Source organism: Schistosoma haematobium, chromosome 1, assembly GCF_000699445.3.
Source record: "Schistosoma haematobium chromosome 1, whole genome shotgun sequence".
NCBI lineage: Eukaryota > Metazoa > Platyhelminthes > Trematoda > Strigeidida > Schistosomatidae > Schistosoma > Schistosoma haematobium.
Genome location: NC_067196.1, coordinates 59,661,275 through 59,683,247, shown reverse-complemented (window position 1 = coordinate 59,683,247; position 21,973 = coordinate 59,661,275). Strand labels below are relative to the sequence as shown.

At 38.6% G+C, this 21,973-nt stretch overlaps 1 protein-coding gene across 1 annotated transcript; it reads left to right on the top strand.

Moving 5' to 3' along the window:
* On the top strand, positions 1 to 20,981 carry ADRBK2_2 (Beta-adrenergic receptor kinase 2). Its single transcript, XM_051209228.1, has 4 exons — positions 1 to 1,000; positions 9,420 to 9,728; positions 11,563 to 11,763; positions 19,737 to 20,981. Exons 1-4 carry the CDS (start codon positions 776 to 778, stop codon positions 20,028 to 20,030), a joined length of 1,029 nt encoding a protein of 342 aa, XP_051074661.1. The 5' UTR covers positions 1 to 775; the 3' UTR covers positions 20,031 to 20,981.
* Positions 20,982 to 21,973: the final 992 nt, after the last annotated feature.

Sequence of the window (21,973 nt, the reverse complement as noted above, 5' to 3'; positions counted from 1 at the left end):
CGTTTTTCTCATCGAGTAGTCACCAACCTACTATCCTCATTACTGAAGACTGACCACTTGAATTTTTGTGCTCCTGACCTAAAAAGAGGTTAGTTTAAAAGTATTTGCTGTAACAGGGTTAAAATCATGTGTGTTGTTGTTAATAGATTCTGTTTTTCTTTCTATTGCAGAGCAACCAAGAATAAATGCTTTGGTAGAAGAAGAGCAAGCTCTGCATGCACTGAACCTATAGGATGACTGATAAGACTGTTTTGTAGACTAGCTCTCCCTTCTGTACATAACCCGCGAATTTTCACTCCGTGTCCTCTCTCTGTGGTGTGAACTGCTTAGTTAACATTGTTTGTGTTGTGGTTTATGGTCTTCTTGCCTTTCAGTGACTTCTGATTACACGTGTTACACTACCTGGCATTTTCTGTGTTGAAGTATGGTGGTGATTATACATTAGTGCCTAGTGCATTTGTAATTAACGTGGAACCAAATTATAGATGGAAGAATTTCTAGAATCCCTATTTGGTTCTCGTCTTCCCAAGTCATAACTTGAAAGTCAGCTATATAGCTATGGCGGAAACCTAGCCAAAAAGTAGACAGTTTGGTGTAAATCCTATTACATTCTCGACTCAGAGCGACAAACAATGAGAAAGTTTCTATTTCTCAAGTTGTCTACAGTATTACTTTGGTCTAGGGTACAGAAAATATATATAAAATATGTAAAAATGGATATTTGTTGAATTTTGTCTCCTGTTTGGTTTGTATTTGTGATTCTTTAGCTGTAAAAATGAACACACCTGAACCTACTATTCAGAATATTTTGGACTCAAATACTTTGCGTTGGATCTTTGTCGGAGGTAAAGGTGGAGTTGGAAAAACGACATGCAGTTGCAGCATTGCTGTTCAAATGGCCAAAGTGCGTGAGCGTGTTCTCATTTTGAGCACGGATCCTGCTCATAACCTTTCGGATGCGTTTGACCAAAAGTTTTCGAAAAATCCTACTAAAGTTAGGGTAAGTACGAAGCTTGCTTTTGATTTTTCATCGACGCAGCATTTTCTATTAGTTTATTTCCGTTTGCTTTAGCAGTATAGGCGTTTTAGTACTTCAAATTTAAAGTGCTCGGATCAAATCAGCTTTTTCTAGTGCCTACCTGCTTAGAATATTTTATCGGAGTGTTAGGAAACAAATGTTTATATACCTGGGGTTCAGTTTATTAGTATTTTCTATACAGAGGAATACTTATCAGGTTTGAGATTCCGATGTATGTACTAAAGACATGAGAACAATGGCCTGTGTTAGTCCTTTTTTAGCAAGCCTCGGTGAGACTATAGCTTATGGATGACCTTTGAGTCACAGCAAAGTGACCCTGAAAATGTCTGCCTACTAACTAAGACTAAAGGGCGGTTATTGAGCAATGTGAGGAATTAGAATTATGATTTATGGTTGGTGGTTAATGATTAGATTTAGGGTTTTCATCACGAACCAACATAGGCTATGATACCAAGACGATATTTAGCCAAATGGACAAATGAATTTCGCACCAAAATCCAAGACCTACCATCCTATATCTGATTGGTTAGTTCATAAGTTGTAGTCTCCTCCAAGCCTCTATGAACCTCATATCTTCTCTTGGATGGGTCGAATGAAAGTGTAGACATCGCTTCTTACGTTGGTAGGTCCTGAAAGTCGTTGGCTCGGTGGGAAAATCTTTTTTTCGCCGATATTCTGTCGGTTCTTGACTTCTGAACTCCCCTCCTCTGAGTTGTGCTGATTTTTTAGGAAGCAGGAGGGAGGATATTTCAGTTTCGAAATCATTTAGTAATCTATACATCAAAATTGGATCACATCTTTATGATAAGACTCAGTAAAGTGGTCTAACTACTCAAGGCACCTTGTGTAAGCCTCGGAATTCTGGAATTGTTCGTATAGCTGTCCTTTGTGATTTTTCTGAGGTATTTATTCATCTTTAAAGCATGGACTTGCAGTCTGGACCCAGTTTTCAAGTCTGGAACGTACTAAAATTGTATATACTGTAACAAACACTTTCGTATCCGATTTGGTATGTGTCTATCTTAATTCAACTAGGGTTCCAACCGCTAGGCAGTGAGGTCGGGCTCACTATTACCCCTAGATCATTGTGAAACAGGACTAAAAGCATCATAACTTCTCCAATGATGTAATTATCTTCCTTTGTATATAAAATATACATGTAGGCACACTTAGGCACATCGGTAGACATCAACCACTATTTAGACCGGCCAACCAAAACGTTTTTACTATTTATTTATTTGAACATAAACATTAGTACAAGTGAGCACCAAATACATATGCGTCACAATGAAAATGAGGCCAGTAGTAGTTATCATTGATTTGTATGATGGCTGGGCTACTACTCGGGTGCCCAAACCGAAGTAGGTTTTCTTGGGGGTCGCACCCTGAGCCTTTAATCTAAATGTCTAATCCACAAGGTAGTGTAGCAACGTTACGGGATGCAGTCCCATGGTAGCTGGTGACCAACAATGGGTTCATACACCTTTCGTTCCCTCAGAATTCTGGAGACTATATGTACCATTGGTTTGGAACCAAGGTTTTCCAACTCCTCCGGGTAGACTCTCCGTGTCCACCAACTCAGTTAAAGCTTTGGACATTCACTTTTCGTCCTTTTAATTTCGTAAACAACACCCCCTTTGGGAGAAGGCAGTGAGTAGGACTTAACTGACAGTGATGGTATGCACGTCGCTATTTGAGAGCATTTCGATAGGAAGAGCTGACTCCCCACTTTCGGCCGTTTTTGGGGGCACGTTACTCCACCACCTTGTGGATTAGACCTTTAGGTCAAAGGCTATGGGTATAGGCCCCTAAGAAAACCACCTGCTTCGGCTTGGGCACCCATGCAGTATACCTGACCTCACACAAACTGGATGATTTATGTGTCGCATATCTATTTGGTGCCACTTTTGTGCCAATGCTTGTGTGTTTAAATGAATAAATAAATAAATAAATTTTCAGTCCAACTTGGCAATGGATGTATGTCAATTTTAGCCTGTCACTGACTTAATTGTTTTCTAGTCAAATCTTGTAGAGCCGAATTTTTAGATATTATCACTAACATAGTTCATTCACACAATTCGGTAAAACACTTTCCCCAGTAACTCAGAAAACCAAGTTTCCTTACTTTTTCATTTTTAGACGTAGAGATGTGGTTCATTATGCAAATAATCACTGCAATACTTGTTACTTATTTCATCAGATGTAGCAGACCTAAAAATGAGAGTTGCAGATTGCTTCCTGTTTATACAGACATACCAGATCATTTTTTCTCCTCACGGTTTCGGTTTGATTAATTAATAGGCTGTCCCCATTGACAACTAAAGAATGTACTACTTTTGAGAAATTTTGTTTTTCGCTGTTAGAAACCAATCAAAAAGAAGTCTAGAACCCGAATTTCGGTCTTGCTCGAGCTAATCTAAAGAAAACACATACAATTCTGCAGAAGAATTCTTCTTCCTTAAGTTCGATTGTCTTTTAATGCCTCAGTCCATGACGATACCGTTAAAGGATTAGGGCTGCTACTGGTTTTCTATGAGACCGGATAATGTATACGAAGTTAGTATCATGTGATAACTTGGTCAGTTGGCGCTGGCATTCATTCCATTTCCTGGCCATTTAATTTTACTGTTATTTTGATTATCACACGTCGGACTTGATGGTGTTTATTATACAAAACGAAGTGATAAGATTGTAAATATATAGGAGTGGAAATTATATAATCAAAATAAACATCAAGACTATCGAAGGTTACGTTCTGAATAATAACCAAGGCGAAATTTGTTTAATTTGGAGGTATATGTTTCTGTTCATGAAGAACCTTAACTTCTACTTTGAGTCATTTGTGATAAGGTCCCAAACCATCTGGCGAAGGCGAGATATCCGCCTACCAATAAATCGACAAGTATACTGTGTGGCAGTTCATTCTGTTCTACTTTATGGCTGCGACACGTGATCATTAAGAGTGGAAGACACTCGTAGGCTACTAGTATTTAATCATATATGTCTTGGAAATATTACTCGCATCTGCTGGGGTCACCGGGTAAGTAATAGTGAGGTCAGACTCAGGGTATTAGGTAATGACGGTAAATCAGTTGATGAGGTTTGTTAATCTTCATCGACTGAGATGGTTGGGCCACGTGTTACGTATGCCTGAACACCGATTACCACGTCGTGCAATGCTAACGGGTGTTAGAGATGGTTGGAAGAGCATTAGGGGCGGCCAAACCAAAACGTGGCATCAGTGCTTGAAGACACTAACTTCTAGTCTGAGCCATGTTGGTAGATGCAGACTACTTGGTTGGGGTCCGCACTTAGTAACACAACACAAATGTTTTGTTATTTCTCAGTGTTATATCAACTTTGATCTGGACTAACAACTACTGAAAAGTCATGCTTACCACCTGGTGACTAATTAAGTCAAAACACGTTATATTTCAAGTTTTGTAGTTTACAAATTTAATTATTGATTTGGTCATGGGTAATAAATTTACTTCAAACGTTACCGACTTAACGATTTATTAGACAAAAGGTAATATTCATTATGGACTGACATCAACTGGATAATCATTCAAACTAGAAGCACGCGATAGCTGTTACTTTATCGTTAGTGCACACAAACTACCAGACTATATTAAGTGTAGGGCCTCCAGGTTTCTCGACAAACGCACTCAGTAACTATGTCAGTATCCAATGGTTTTTATGTTCCAGTGGGATCATTATCTAATGTGGTGAGGGGATAACTTCCTTACTGCCTAGATGGTTGATACTGAGGTCACGGATTATCAGTGAAACTTCAGAAAATATCTGAAGCTAATCGCTAATGAGTAATTAGGTGATTTTGAGGGTTTGTTGAGAATCTTATTTGGTACTGAACATGCAATATTGAATAAAGTTACTACTATTATCATTATTATCCAGGTTTCAGAAAAGTTTTGACAGGAACTGACATCACCTAGTGAAGTATTAAATACTAGATGCCATAGATGGGGACTTCCAAAAAGTAATAACTGTAGAATGGTCTCGTGTGGAATCATTTTTGAACTAATATCAATCCGTAAACTCCGCCTGTAGCTCTTATAGGGTTACTGCCGGTCCCAAGCCCGGGTAAAGGAGGAGGGTTGGGCATGGGGTTAGCGTCCCCATCCCGTAGAAAACTAACTCGCTAAAAAACGCTTACCAGAAAAAATAATCCAAACCATTTTAACTCTGTCCTGGGAGTTAGAAGGTCTTCATTTAGAAGAATTATGACGCTTCATGGTGAAAGCCAAGTTCCTTCGGAAGCCACGAGGCCGATGCCCCTTCTAACAACCAGTGCAAAAATTTTTATAGGTACATGGAACGTTCGAACAATGTGGGAAACCGGGAAGACCAGTCAAATAGCAATGGAAATGAGGAGATACAACTTAGCAGTACTGGGAATCAGCGAAACCCACTGGACCCAAGCTGGACAGAAAAGGCTAGCTACGGGAGAGATGCTGCTATACTCCGGTCACGAAGAGGACAATGCTCCACACACTCAGGGAGTCGCTCTTATGCTGTCCAAAGTAGCACGAAATGCACTTGTAGGATGGGAATCTCACGGATCCAGAATCATCAAAGCATCATTCAAAACAAAGAAGTAGGGGATCTTAATGAATATTATCCAATGTTATGCACCCACCAATGATAGCAACGACGACATTGAAGATCAATTCTACGAGCGGCTGCAGTCGATCATTGAGAAATGCCCAAGAAAGAACCTCACCATTCTAATGGGAGATCTAAATGCCAAAATCGGAATAGACAACACTGGATATGAAGATATCATGGGACGACATGGACTGGGAAAAAGAAACGAAAATGGAGAAAGATTTGCAAATCTATGTGCATTCAACAAATTGGTCATAGGAGGCACAATATTTCCACACAAGCGTATACACAAGGCTACATGGATCTCACCGGACCACACTACAGAGAACCAAATAGATCATATTTGCATCAACAAAAAATTCCGAAGGACAATAGAAGATGTGAGAACTAGGAGAGGTGCTGACGTAGCTTCAGATCACCACTTAGTTGTAGCCAATTTAAAACTGAAGCTAAAAAAGTACTGGACAAGTGGACAAACAGCACTACAAAGGTTCAATACAGCCTTCCTTCGAGATACTGACAAACTCAATGAATTCAAGATAGCCCTTAACAACAGGTTCCAAGCCTTACAAGATCTACTGAATGAAGAAGAAACTACTATGGACGACAACTGGAAAGACATCAAGGAAGCATTAACTTCAACGTGTCAAGAGGTTCTCGGTCTAAAGAAATACCATCATAGGGAATGGATCTCTACAGAAACACTGGACAAGATCAAAGAAAGGAAGAACAAGAAGGCAGCAATAAACAACAGCCGAACACGAGCAGAGAAAGTCCAAGCACAAGCTGAATACATAGAAGCAAACAAACAAGGGAAGAGGAGCATTAGAGCCGACAAGAAGAAATACGTGGAAGAACTAGCAACGACGGCAGAAAAAGCTGCTAGAGAAGGAAATATGAAACAGCTTCACGATACAACGAAGAAACTAGCAGGGAAATACAGTAAACCAGAGAGGCCGGTCAAAGACAAAGAAGGCAAGCCAATCACTGAAATTCAACAACAGCGTAACAGATGGGTAGAATACTTCGAGGAACTCCTGAATAGGCCGGCTCCAATGAATCCACCGGACATCGAAGCAGCACACATAGATCTTCCTATATATGTCAACCCACCAACGACGGAAGAAATTAGAATGGCCGTCAGACAAATCAAGAACGGGAAAGCAGCAGGACCCGACAACATACCAGCTTAAGCACTGAAATCAGACATCGAAGTAACTACAAACATGCTTCACCTTTTATTGAGGAAGATTTGGGGGGAGGAACGAGCGCCGATGGACTGAAAAGTAGGACACCTCGTCAAGATTCCAAAGAAAGGAGATCTGAGCAAATGTGAAAACTACAGAGGCATTACACTACTGTCGATACCAGGGAAAGTCTTCATCAGAGTGTTGCTGAACCGGATGAAGGATGCAGTAGACGCCCAACTTCGAGATCAACAAGCTGGATTCCGTAAGGATCGGTCGTGCACAGACCAAATTGCAACACTACGGATCATCGTCGAACAATCAGTTGAGTGGAACTCATCACTATACATCAACTTCATTGATTATGAAAAGGCATTTGACAGTGTAGATAGGAGGACATTATGGAAACTTCTTCGTCACTACGGAGTTCCTGAGAAGATTGTCAACATTATCCGGAACTCATACGACGGACTACAGTGCAAAGTAGTGCATGGAGGACAGCTGACAGATGCATTCCAAGTAAGGACCGGAAGTCAGACAAGACTGTCTACTCTCTCCCTTCCTCTTTCTTCTGGTGGTCGACTGGATTATGAAGACCTCGACATCTGAACGAAAACACGGAATACAATGGACAGCTCAGAACCAATTAGACGATTTGGACTTCGCAGATGACCTAGCCCTCCTATCACGTACACACGAACAGATGCAGATGAAGACGGCCAGTGTAGCAACAGTCTCTGCATCAATAGGCCTCAGCATACACAAAGGGAAAACCAAAGTCCTCAAATTCAAAGCGGAAAACAGCAATCCAATCACTCTTGATGGCGAAACTCTGGAAGATGTAGAGTCCTTCACATACCTAGGAAGCATCATCGATGAACAAGGAGGTTCAGATGCAGACGTAAAGGTGAGGATCGGCAAAGCAAGGGTCGCATTCCTACAATTGAAGAACATATGGGACTCAAAACAACTTTCAACTAATATCAAAGTGAGAATCTTCAATACGAACGTCAAGGCAGTTCTACTGTATGGAGCTGAAACTTGGAGAACTACAACAACCACAATCAAGAAAGTACAAGTATTTATAAATAGCTGCCTACGCAAGATACTCAACATCCATTGGCCGGATACCATCAGCAATAGCCTTCTGTGGGAGAGAACAAACCAACTTCCAGCTGAAGAAGAAATTAGGAAAAGACGATGGAAATGGATAGGACATACATTACGCAAATCGTCAAACTGCATCACGAGGCAAGCCCTAACTTGGAATCCTGAAGGGAAGCGAAAAAGAGGAAGGCCAAAGAACACATTGCGTCGGATAATAGAAGCAGATATGAAAACGATGAATTACAACTGGACGGAGCTAGAAAGGATTGGCCAGGACAGGGTTGGATGGAGAATGCTGGTGAGCGGCCTATGCTCTTTCACGAGGAGTAACAGGCGTAAGTAAATAAGTAATCAATCCGTAACTGAATCCATCGTCAAAATGAGTGATGGCCTGGTAATTAGGAGATTGCTGTTCTAAATAATAGATCGCGAGTTCGAGTCCTATTCCTCCTATCTTGGTTTAGACAGCTAGATAGTATTTATAGCCAATGCACAAGTATTTTGACCTGAAGATAAATGGAAAAATTTCTGCTTGACAAATTAGTTACTTAAATACAGATCTAACTGACGTTCAAATTTGAGAGGATGTTTCTCATGTTGTCCTTTTTCAGTCAGTCAGTCAGTCAGCTACAACGTAGGACCAGACACATATATGCATCGGTCCAGGTTGCCATACCGCATTAGCACAGCAAGATGAACACCGGACTCATAGGAGTGGTTAGGTCAAAGGTGCTAATATATAGGAGAAAGATTGCATATAAGGATACAGTACAGGAAGAAAGAATTAGTAGAAAGAAAGATATGAAGTGATTTTAATCTCTTAGTTTAAGGGAAGACAGGGAGTGTATACACCGACGCCATTGTGATCGATTCTGAGCCATGTCGCCAAGAGTCTCCAACCATCGGTTACGAAAGTCGCGCGGACCCCAACCAAGTAGTCTGCATCTACCAACATGGCTCAGACTAGAAGTTAGTGTCTTCAAGCACTGATGCCACGTTTTGGTTTGGCCGCCCCTAATGCTCTTCCAACCATCTCTAACACCCGTTAGCATTGCACGACGTGGTAATCGGTGTTCAGGCATACGTAACACGTGGCCCAACCATCTCAGTCGATGAAGATTAACAAACCTCATCAACTGATTTACCGTCATTACCTAATACCCTGAGTCTGACCTCACTATTACTTACCCGGTGACCCCAGCAGATGCGAGTAATATTTCCAAGACATATATGATTAAATACTAGTAGCCTACGAGTGTCTTCCACTCTTAATGATCACGTGTCGCAGCCATAAAGTAGAACAGAATGAACTGCCACACAGTATACTTGTCGTTTTATTGGTAGGCGGATATCTCGCCTTCGCCAAAGGTGACGTAAGTTGGCAAAAGCCTTTTTAAACTTCAGGAATACTTTTTGTCAATTCTAACTGTCCAGGATGTACTCTTTTCTGGTTTTAGGGTTTTAATAATCTTTTTGCTATGGAAATTGATCCAAATGTGAACTTAGGAGAGTTCGAAGAGGATCTGGTTGGTTTTGAAGAAGCAGCAGTTTCCGCTGATATACGTAAAACCATCGGTCACTTGATGACTTCTTTCCCTGGAGTGGATGAGTATATGTCTTATACAGAGGTGTTTCGGTTGGTCCGCAATATGGATTATTCAGTCGTCATTTTTGATACTGCTCCTACTGGCCACACACTACGATTGTTAGCGTTTCCAGAGGCTATGGAGAAAAGCCTTAGCAAAGTAGTCTCAATGAAAAATCAGGTAAGTAGCAATTGTCCCAATCTGGTCAACTTTCTGGAAAATCATTTTTTACTAGTTAAATGTTTACTAACTTAATTTAAGATGTGTACCATAGCTACAAGTAAACACTACTTGTTTTCATTGGTTACTAGATGGGTTCACTCAAAACACTCTGGAGGGCTTTGGGGAATTTATTTACCAAGACTAGTGTATCTTCCCATACAGACTTGTAGATAACCATGTTTTATTCCAAATTTAATTCTTTCAAATTATTGTTGAGCCCATCATGAGTTAGATGTAAATTGTTTTAGAAAATCAAATGTATTAGTCGTCCAATATCTTGAAAACACTTTCTATTTGTTGAAACACCACTCTGGGAGTATTATTTAGGCTGGGAAGTGAATTTCTTGCTGATCGAATCACGTAGTAGGTTGGTGTAACTTCATCAAGTGGAACAGATGACAAACCTCTTATTTAAATTACGAATATTAAGTGTGAATAAAAATTGCATTGATCTAATCTCGCTGCATCGCTTAACAAATTATTACTATCTGTTTCTTGCTTCTCGTTATGTTTCTTTTTCCTTAGCAGTAGTTTGGGACCAACCGAATTAGTGCGATTCATGTAGTTAGCATGTCATCGTATAATACTGCGGTATCAACCACACGGAAATTTTCTTGAAGTTCTTGGACCAGTATTTGTGTATCACGGAAAAATCTAAATATTTTACGTGCATTAAAAAGTTATTTCGGTTGCTTAAATAATTTTACACTTGTCTCGCATACTTTTTTTGCGTAAATTGTGTTATCTTCCGTCCATCTTCGTGAACCGCATTTCCATACTTGTTTTTAAAATGTTTAAGAATGAGTAAAGGTAATTACCAACTGGTCCTACGTAATACATGGTGGAATCATACAAATTTACTTAAACTTATTCATTTGCCGTACCTAGTGTTGTTTGATCTTTTGGACGTGAACGATAGTCGAAATGCGTCGTTTACCAAATAACTTGCCTCACCATTACATTCAGCCATATATTATTGCTATAAAGTTCAACTGAGACCACAGTTACGCATTGTGCAAAATCTTTAATAAGTGTCTAGATGCTTCACTAACTCAACCAGTTGTTAAAGGTGGATAATGCCACGTGAATTCTTGTCATATTCGACTCAAGTTAGTTCGTAAAGGCCATCGAAATAAAAAATTATTCCAAATTATTTGTTCGACATCTTGATGCGTGGGCGAGAATGATCATGATTGGTTGTCTGCTTAGTCAGACATCTAGAGTCTGACAGGTGTCAGATAAGTTATATATTCCCCTATCCTTATTAATATTATGACTCACTCATTGTTGATTGTTCATTGTCGTTGAATTGTGTCGGGTTTTGGTGTGGAAATACATTACGTTGTGGTCAGGCTAATCACGTGTTCTTGATCTGAGTTGTGTTGACGTCCTGTAGAATAGACACTGGGAGGGGATGTAGCGTAGATATTCGTTTAAGGTAGATTAACGTCCTATACCTGTAAACGTGGAAACCCATCCGTTATAGTATTAGACGAAGTAAAACCGAGGGTTATACCACATTCCAGTCTTAGTAAGCATTCTTCATAACTCATGAGTATTGAAGCCGATTTTCATATTATGAATGTAATATTTTTGTATCAAATACATAGTACTATGTTCAAAAATGCTATATGCTATGGGTGTATATTATCGGGTTTTGCATGTAATCACAAAATAAATGCATATAATTTCTCTTTTTATCTTGTGTTTCCGTTTACTCACTATTATTCCAAGTTAAAATTAAAGTTGATTCTTTCGAATATTTTGTTCCTGTGTTCTCAATAATTCATAGTTCGCTCCAATTTTAAACCAATTAATGGGTTTAGTCGGAATGAACAGTACACAAGGTGGTGATTTAACAAATGCAATAGAAACACGTTTACCTATCGTTAAAGAAATAACAAAGCAGTTCAAAGATTCCACTCAGACTACATTTGTATGTGTTTGCATACCCGAATTCTTAAGCATGTACGAAACGGAACGCTTAGTTCAAGTGAGTTATATATTCTATTTCGGCACAGTTTTATCGTCATTTTTAAGTAATTATGTGATTTACTACTATGGCCTAATGACACATTAGATATTACAGAAGGAGAATTTACTCACTTTTGTGTTTTTGCTATATATATATATAATTGATAAGGGAAATTAGTGTAAGGGGTAGAAGTTAAAATAGCCACTAAGTTCTTGCTAATTAACTACTATATACTTCAGCATGCCATTCTAATAACACTAACAAGTAGCTTAGTGGTAGAAATGAAGGTAAGGCTCGCACATCTATCACGTTTCACAGCTAAGCTCTCGAAGGGCCAGATTGTTGGTCTTAAAGCACACTCTCACAACTGCACTAGTTTCATTGTTTTTCTTTCACATTCATGTATTGATATGTCTGGTAATTAAATATGAAATAATTCAAACTCTTTGATTAGCACATAAACTTAATTCTTGTACTCAGAAAAGAGTTAATTCAAATTGTCACATCTCTGGCTCCATTAAATTATTAAGTAAGCAATTAAAACCATTCTTATGTGAGAGGGAGCAATTCAAATCTTTAAAATATAGTAAGACCTATAAATAAATTTAAAATGGATTAGGCAATTTACGGTAATCTGTTCACAATCATGGAAAACAGTTTCGATGTCAATCGGTGTGAATATTTTTTTCTATTTTCCCTGACTGAGGACAAAGTCTTCGTAAGTTATTCGTTAAGCATTCTGTTTCTTTCTAAAGTTCTAAAAATCCTTACTATTTCATGCCCGTTGCACCCCTGGGTTGTCAATATCTAGAAGTCTAAACAGCCTTTTATTTATAAACAATCAGTGTCTATGAAGTTTCAATATTCAGATATAAATAAATCAACACATCGTAACATGTTTAGTGTTCTGATTAATCTCTATAATAATAATGCAATAATTGGTGAAAGCGAGGACGAAAATTTTAACAAACAATAACTTCTATTTAAATACCAGTACTATAAACAGAATTCAATACATATACGTGATCGAGGTGATTAATACAAAAACTGGAACAAATTTTCACCAGCGACAAATAATACCAAACATAGTAGCTAACCTTAGAACCCTTAGGCTACAGAATTTCGAATTATAACACTTCTATTACTGCTTTAATGTTCGTTTGCTTTCTCTTCTTTCATTTAGCCTGTTTTTTTTGTATGTTGCTTTATACTACTTGATAATATTCAGTAAACAGTTTCATTTCTAATTATTTCTAAGCGTACGATGTAACACAAGTTTATTTGTTGCGTAATATCCTAAAGTATTTATATAAACTAATAATATTTACTGTATTTACAATTATAATTACTTTCTACTAACCCTTGCAACAGTTTTCACATTTGAGTGTTCTTAGTCTCCCCATTTTGGTTGTTTTTGAAATGTTGTTAACACTAGACACAATTATCAGCTGTCATTTACGTTGTCGTATGTTGTAATTACTCTTTATGTTATTATAGCAGGGATCCCTTCCCTTTCCAGATATACAGATGAGTTAGTCACTACAGATACCACACAAGTTGATGTCGGTAACCAAATTATGTTTGTTCTTCAACAACCGAATCATTATTTAGACAAATAGTTTTTTCTTTAATTTTCGGTTTCACGTGGATCTCAATCGTGTAGTTGGACGTCTCAATAAGATTAACAGCCAACAACTAGTTTTTATCGAAAATGTCACTTTATATTTACATTTTTAGTAACTTAGGAGTTCAGTGAAATGTGATTGAATGATATATGACGATTGGTTCGACAACATAATGGATTGTTGTTTATCGTTATTCCCATCTTGTAGCAGCATGACCTAAAATCTAGTGTTAAGCAATTTCCACCTCACTGGTCTAGAACTTTGGTTTCTAATTCAGCTATTTCTTATCATATAATTTACTAGCAACGAAGTTGTTCATCAGTAAATGCAAACACTTATCAGCAAAGTATGGCTGAGATTATTATAATCCAGATAGAATTATAAAATTACCGGTATCGATTCTCTTGACTTGTTTCTTTTGAATCACCCATTTATCATTCTTTTATTGAATTACTAGTACGTTAGTGAACAGCTTATAAATACAGTTATTGTTTAATCAAACCAGTAGCTTGTGCTGCTAAATGTTAGATTTGATTTAAACTGAGGTGTATTATGCTGCTAGGATGTCCATCCAAGTCGTAGCACTCTGAAATATGTGTGCTTCTTGACAGATATGATCTATACCATCTTTTCCACACGACTTTTGTCAACTGAGTGATACCCAATTTTGATATGCTGAGTAGGGACGTACTTGTTCCAATAATCAAAGCTCTGTAAAATTGTCAACACATTTTTCTAACTTTCAGTATCCGAAACTGTGTATGTCTCGATAGTGAGTGGTGGTTTCAAATAAAAATTTGCATCCAAATAATAATTCATTTTGATGATTGATTCTGTGTTCATTTTTCCTTTCGGTATACGAATTCACTATTTTTTTCAAACCTATACTCAATACTTACTTACGCCTATTACCCTTCATGGCACCATCAGTCGCCTGTCAGGATTCTCCAACCAGCTGTATCCTGGGCTCTTCCTTCCAGTTGTTTCCAATTGTTGTTCATTCTTTTGATTTCTGCTTTCGATTCCCTGCCCAGTGTGTTGATTGAACGTCCTCTCTTCTGTTTCCCTTCAGGATGTTAAATTAAGGCTTTCCTCGTGATACTTACTTACGCCTATTACTCCCACTGGAGCATAGGCCACCGACCAGCATTCTCCAACCCACTCTGTCCTGAGCCTTCCTTTCCAGTCCTCTCCAATTTTTGTCCATTTTTTTCATGTCTATCTGGTTTGTCCTCTCCCATAGTAATTTGTTGCTGATAGTGTCTGGCCAACGGATTCGAAGTATTTTGCGTAGACAACTGTAAATAAACACTTGTATCTTCTGGATGATGGCTTTTGCAGTTCTCCAGGTTTCCGCGCCATACAGTAGAACTGTGTTGACAGATGTATTGAAAATTCTGACTTTGGTGTTGGTTGACAGTTGTTTTGAGTTCTAGATGTTCTTTAGTTGTAAATATGCTATTCTTGCTTTGCCAGTCTGCGCCTTCACATCTGCATCAGATCCACCGTGTTCATCAATGATGCTGCCCAGATATGTAAAGGTTTTTACATCTTCCAAATCTTCTCCGTCAAGTATTATTTGATTGGTGCATGTTATATCGTATCGGAGAATCTTGCTTTCCCCCTCCTGTATGTTAAAACCTAATGCTGTTGAGGCTTCTACTACGCTGGTCGTCTTCTGCAATTGTTGTTGCGTGTGCGATAGAAGAACCATATCATCTGCGAAGCCTAGATCGTCCAGCTGCATCCTAGCTGTCCACTGTATCCCATGCTTCCCCCGAGATGTTGTCGTCTTCATGATTCAGTCGATCACCAGGAGAAAGAGAAAGGGTGAGAGTAAGCAACCTTGCCTGATACTGGTCTTTACTTCGAACGAGTCTGTCAGCTGCCCTCCATGCACGATTTTGAAGTTTGATCCATCATAGGAATTCCGTATGGTGTTGATTATATTCTCAAGCACTCCGTATTGTTGAAGAAACCTCCTTAGTGTTGTTCTGTCCACTCTATCACATGCTTTCCCGTAATCAATAGAGTTGATGTAGAGTGGTAAATTCCATTTAATTGTTTGTTCCACAATGATCCGTAGTGTTGCAGTTTGTTCGGTACCTGATCGATCCTTGCGAATCGAGTCTGTTGATCTCAAAGTTTGGCGCCTACAGAGTCTTTCATTTTGTTTAACAACACCCTGTTGAAGACTTTTCTCGGTATTAAGAGAGGAATGATGCCTCTGTAGTTATCACACTTGCTGAGATCTTCTTCCTTTGGTATTTTGATCAGAAGTCTTTCTTTCCAGTCTTTTGGTACTTGTTCTTCATTGTAAATCTTGCTGAATAGAATGTGGAGTATCCTTGCATTTACTGCTACATCTGCTTTCAGTGCCTCTGCTGGAATGTTGTCTGGTCCTGCTGCTTTGTCGCTCTTGATTTGTCCGATGACCATGCTGATCTTGTCAACTGTTGGTGGGCCAATATCTATTTGGAGATCCGTGGGTGCTGCTTTGACGTTGGATGGATCCAGTGGGGCTGGTCAATTCAAGAGTCCCTTAAAGTGCTCTACCAACCTGTTTCGCTGTTCTTCAATGTTGCTGATTACTTTGTCTTACTTTCCACTGGTCGTTCTAGTTTACGATAATTTCTAGCGAGTTTCTTTGTTGTGTCATACAGTTGTCTCATGTTTCCTTCTCTTACAGCCTTTTCCGCCGTCATTGCCAAATCCTCCACATACTTACGTCTGTCGGATCTGATGCTCCTCTTCACCTGCTTGTTTACTTCTGTGCCTTCTTGTTCCTTCCTTCTTGGATCTTATCTAGTGTATCAACAGTGATCCATTCCTTGTGGTGGTGCTTCTTGTGGCCCAGAACCTCATGACATGTTGAAGTGATCGCCTCTTTTATCCTTCTCCAGTTTCTCTCCATAGTACTTCCCTCTCCATTGAGTGAATCGTGAAAGGCATGGAACCTATTACTGAGGACTATCTTGAATTTGTTGAGTTTGTCAGTATCCCGAATAAAAGCCGTAGTAAAATTTTGTGATGTTGTCCGTCCCATTGTCCAGTGCTTCTTGAGTTTCAATTTTATCTTGGTGACCAGCAAGTGATGATCTGATGCTATATCAGCTCCTCTCTTGGTTTCGTATCCTCCATCGTCCTCCTAAGCTTTTTGTTGATGCAGATATGGTCGATTTGGTTTTGTGTAGTATGATCCGGTGAAGTCCATGTGGTTTTGTGTATGCGTTTATGTGGGAATATGGTGCCGCCTATGACCAGTTTATTGAAGGCACATAGGTTTGCAAATCTCTCTCCAGTTTCGTTCCTTCCTCCTAGTTCATGTCGTCCCATGATGTCTTCATATCCGGTGTTTTCCATTCCAAACTTGGCATTTAGTTCTATTATGAAAATGATCAAGTCCCTTGTTGGGCACTTCTCGACAATTAACTGCAGCCTATCGTAGAATTGGTCTTCAACGTCTTCATTGTAGTTGCTGGTAGGCGTATAGCATTGGATGAAGTTCATTGAGATGCCCTCTTTGTTTGTTTTGAAAGAGGCTTTAATGATCCTTGGCCCGTGAGATTCTCATCCTGCAAGTGCATTTTGTGCTTGTTTGTATAGCATCAATGCAACTCTTTGTGTATGTGGAGCTTTTCTTCTTTATGACCAGAGTATAACAGAACCTCTCCTGAAGCTATTCGTTGTTGTCCAATGTGTTTCACTGATCCCAAGCAACTCTAGGTTGTATCTCCTCATTTCTGCAGCAATTCGGAAGACTCTCCCGGTGTCCCATATTGTACGAGCAGTCCATGTACCTAAATAAGTGGGTGCTTTGGTTGTCAGAATGGGCATTAGCCTCGTGGATTCCGAAGGAACTCGGCTTTCACCATGAGGCGTCATAACTCTTCTAAATGAAGACCTGGTTCCCAGGGCAGAGTTTAAGTGGTTTGAATAATTTTTCTCGGGCTAGCGTTTTTTAGCGAGTTAGTTTTCTACGAGATGGGACCGGCAATAGCCTCAGAGGGGCTCCTGACGGATTTTTCCTCGTGATGGAGTGTAGTTATTCACAAATTGTATGTCCTATCCACCTCCAACGTCTTTTCCTATCCTACTTTTCATCTGGGAGCTTGTTTGTCCGCTAGAATAGTAGGTTGTTGCTAATAATATCCAGCCAATTTACCTAGAGTATCTGGTGTAGACAATTAGTTATAAATACCTGTACATTTTTGATGACTGTGGTAGTTCTTCACTTTTCGGCTTCGTACGATAGAACTGTCTTGACGTTTGTATTGAACGTTCTGACTTTGATGGAGGCTGAGGAAATTCCACCTTTGCTTTGCCAGTCTTTGTCTTTACGTCTGTATCAGATTCTCCTTCTTCATCGATGATGCTTCCCAGTTACGTAAAACTTCCGACCTGTTCCAGGATTTCTCCATCAAGTGTGTGATGGTCTCTGTTGTTTTTCAGAATCTTGCTTTTTTCACCGGACATGTTCAAGCCTACTCTTACAGCGGCTGCTGCTTTGCTGATTGTCTTCACCTTCATTTGTTGCTGTGTATGGGATAGGGGGCCTAGAATATCTGCGAAGTTCAGATCGTCTAGTTGCGTGCAAGCTGTCTGTTTTATTCCGTGCTTCTCCACTGCTATCATTGGTGGTTGTATTGCACTAGATAATATTCATTATCATCCGTTCCTTTGTTTAGAATGCTTTGATTTTTCTAATCCCATAGAACTCCCATCTCATATGTTCTTTTCGTGCTGCTTTGGCGTTTCCTTCAGACAACCAACATAACAGCGGTGCTGCCTTCCTACAAGGAATTGTGAGGTTGGAAAAGGTTGACCCTAAAAATGCACACTTCACCTTATCCCACAGAATTCTGTCTCCGGTGACAAGGTTCCAATAGCACGAAAATTACTCACAAAAATGTCATGTGTGACCGACCTCAAGCAGCTGTACTTTGGGCACTGGGGTCACGCTCTTAGGTCACTAACATCACCCCTAATCCAATTTCCTTTTCATGTACCTCTAGAATAACCTTTCTACGGTGTGGGAAATCGGGAATTGATAACTGTCCTCATGCCTCCAACAGCACTCAAGATCACTGTATTCAAATCAATCTTCCTCTTCAATTCCTATTATTCCTCCTACATCGACTTTCAACTCTAAACTTCCTTCCTCCTCAAATGTCGCTATGGCCAACCATTCTAGTGTGCAAAACACTCTCAGGTCTACTGAAACCTCCCTCCAAACTACACATTGAAGCCTTCAACGTACGCCCACTATGTCAAATCGGTCAGCAGACCTCCTTGGCTAAAACCTTAGAATCTCGTACCATTGATGTATGCTGTGTCTCCGAAGCACGCATAAGGATCCTAGTGTGTTCATTTACTTGACCTCACCTTTCCAAAACGAAGAGCCGACGAGATACACCATCCGTTTTTCTGGCGACCCAACGGCAAATTATCATGGATTGGCAGATGTAGGCATAGCATTGAGTACGAAGTCACAACAAGCACTAGAATGAATTCCCGTTAACAGTCGCCTAACAGTGTAATTTGCTCAATCTACTCTTTGTTGGTCTGAAATACTTACGATGTATTTTTTGCCCATAATTTCAATTATCCATGTTCAATCTTCACTTCTCATTTATAGGTATCAACGCCAAGTTTGAGCTTGACAGTTTCAAATAAATTGGGCATCAAGTAGAAAGTTGATAATAAATTTATTTTTTGTTATATCCCAATGAGTAGAAAAATTGTATTTTTGACGTTTTGTGACTTAACCCAAGCCACTTCTTCAAAGTAACTAAATCACCGAATTCACTTCTCATTGTTTTGTATTGCGTCCGCGTCGCTTATTACTTATACTTAAAACGGGGAATCACTATTATTCCCACGACGCGAAGTTAGAACTTGGAAGATTAGTGTAAGTGGAGATTTACTGACTGCAAAAGAAATTCGATGACCCTAGTCGGAAATTCATTGATTTGTACACTTATTTAATTAGTTATTAGGGAAATGTCACATAAATGAAATTATAACAAAATCACATGCTGCGCATCATGCTAAGCATAGTTCGCCTTAATTCATATCTCAAGAATATTAAATCTTGAATATGCATCTCACTGAAATAAATCAATGTTGTACTGAATAAACTATCACACTGAAAGCAAAACAAATATTATACTGAATACTCATATCGAATTTAAAACTGAAGTAATGTTGAGCAAGAATCATGATGTGCTAGAAATGTAATCCTTTCATTCCGTTTTTCACACAAACGTATCATCTAGGTATTTGCCAAATCTTCACCTTTCATTTTATTGTTTTGTTGCATAGAATTTGTGACAGTTTTATCTAATTTTATTTCTAAATATATAGGAACTCACTGCACACGATATTGATGTCCACAATGTCATTGTAAATCAACTGTTGTTTCCAAATTTATTATCATCATGTGATGTCTCATCTAAGGATCATTCGAATGGACCTCCATCTAATTGTCGAATGTGCTTAGCACGTCATCGAATACAATCGAAATATCTGGAACAAATTTTAGAACTATATGAAGACATGCATGTCATACAATTACCTCAATTAGAAAATGAGGTAAGAGGAATCAAGTCTGTTCAAGAATTCTCCGAACTTCTTTTAAACCCTTACCGTAGGAAATAAAAATTATAGGATTTGGACGTTATTTGTAAAAATGATGTCGTTTGTGCACTTTTGTAATTATTCTTTCTTCTGAAAAAAATATTAAACGTTTTTTTCTAATGAACTGATTCGAAAATAACATGCCCGTTAACAGTTGTTTCTTATTTCTTTAGCACTGGAAGCATCTTTAATAAATTTTCATTTTAAGTTAATTTCTAATTTGTTTATGTAATTGGTTCCAAAAATCCGTTCACTAATATAATTGACACATTTTCAACAGATTATTATAATGCATAGGCGGCTGAAAAGGGATTTTGATTTTTTATTTGGAAGTTTTTGTGTCTGTTGCATGTGTAGGATATTTGAGTATTCATTTTGATTGGTGCATTTTTGGATGATGTAATTACATATTAAGTAATTGTACTTTCAGGATTCTAATCAATTCAGGAAACGTACTGAAAGTCTTGTTTTTAGTTCATATTTAGACAGCTAGTTATATTCACTGTTTTTTACGCTGTTTTAAATGTACGTCACGCGTTGCCTTAGAAGTTGCAACTACTTTAAACAAAACGTAAATCTTTCGCAGAAAATTTCGAAACGCACGACCAGAATCGTTATAAGACTTTATGATCTCAGACGGCTGGAGTTATTCGTGTTTAGCTACAAAGAGATGTGACATTACAATCTTCATACTATCTACCAACCACTCAGAATGGATTCTACTTCTTGTTGGAAATAAGTACCGTACGTAACAATCTCCAAAGCAACATAAACACAGTCTCACTAGTAGATTAGTTCAAGCTCAAGTTAGGTGTGTCGTATTCAAACGAATCTGTAAATGGTCTACTACTACGCACAATGTGGTTCCTAGCAGTGACACGAGTATAATCAGCCAATCCAACTCTTAAGATCTAAAGGCTGCGCAACCGTGAATTTGTTTAAGAGTAACAGGATAGTTTGTTTTTTTTTGCTTGTTTTTAGTTGTAGACTTTGTATGTTTAGGAATAAAATATGTTTAGAAAGACAGGAAGAGATGCAAAGAATATATTATATGTCGAGGGACCAATAATGATGTTAACAACAGTAATAATTATAGATACGAACATAAGCGGACTTCATATCTTAAAATGAATAGAATAAAAGAAGATAGACGTGAAAAGTTTCAACGGTTACATTTTGCTTTTCAATTAACTAGATACATGACGGACCTTGGCTGTATTGATCATTATTAATGACATTAATATTCAATAAGTGACACAATCCAATTTCGGAAAGAAAATCATCCTGGAGACTTCTGAACCGGGTTGTAGTTTCGCTACAACGGAGGTTAACTGTCAGTCTTTTTTACATGGTTGAGTAGCGAATAATGAAAAGATTCTTGCGTAAGTTTTTGGGATCGCTAGAATATTTTCCTTATTGTGGGAAGATAATTTCGAGTATGAAGGGGTGGATACCGTAGAGTAGGAAATACCGTTAATAAATCGGTGGATAAACACAAGGTTTAATTAGACGTGTCTGATCCAGAGGTTTTAATTTTAGTTGTTGACATCTTTGGTGATAATCCTTTTTGTTGGAATACCCCAAAACATCTTGAATAGACCTCCTTTGAACACCTTTCGTTTTAATCAGGTCATTATGCCTGCAATTAATTTAAACAGAAATACCATATTGAAGAATGGATAAGATACATTTTCTATATAATAATAATCTCGATTTGATATTACTGAAGTTTATCATTATGAATACAATGAACTTTCTAGCTTTGAATACTTGAGATGCAATGTGCTCGGAAAAGTCCAAATTGTTGCTATATCTCAAACCCAAGTCACGAACAATGTTGAGAGGTTTCAGTGTATGTTTGTGTATAGCCAGATCTAGGTTAAGGCAGTGGCCAATGTGAATAAATCCACTTTTGTCAACATTAAGTGACAAATTTTGCGGAACATTTCATTCGTATAAATTTT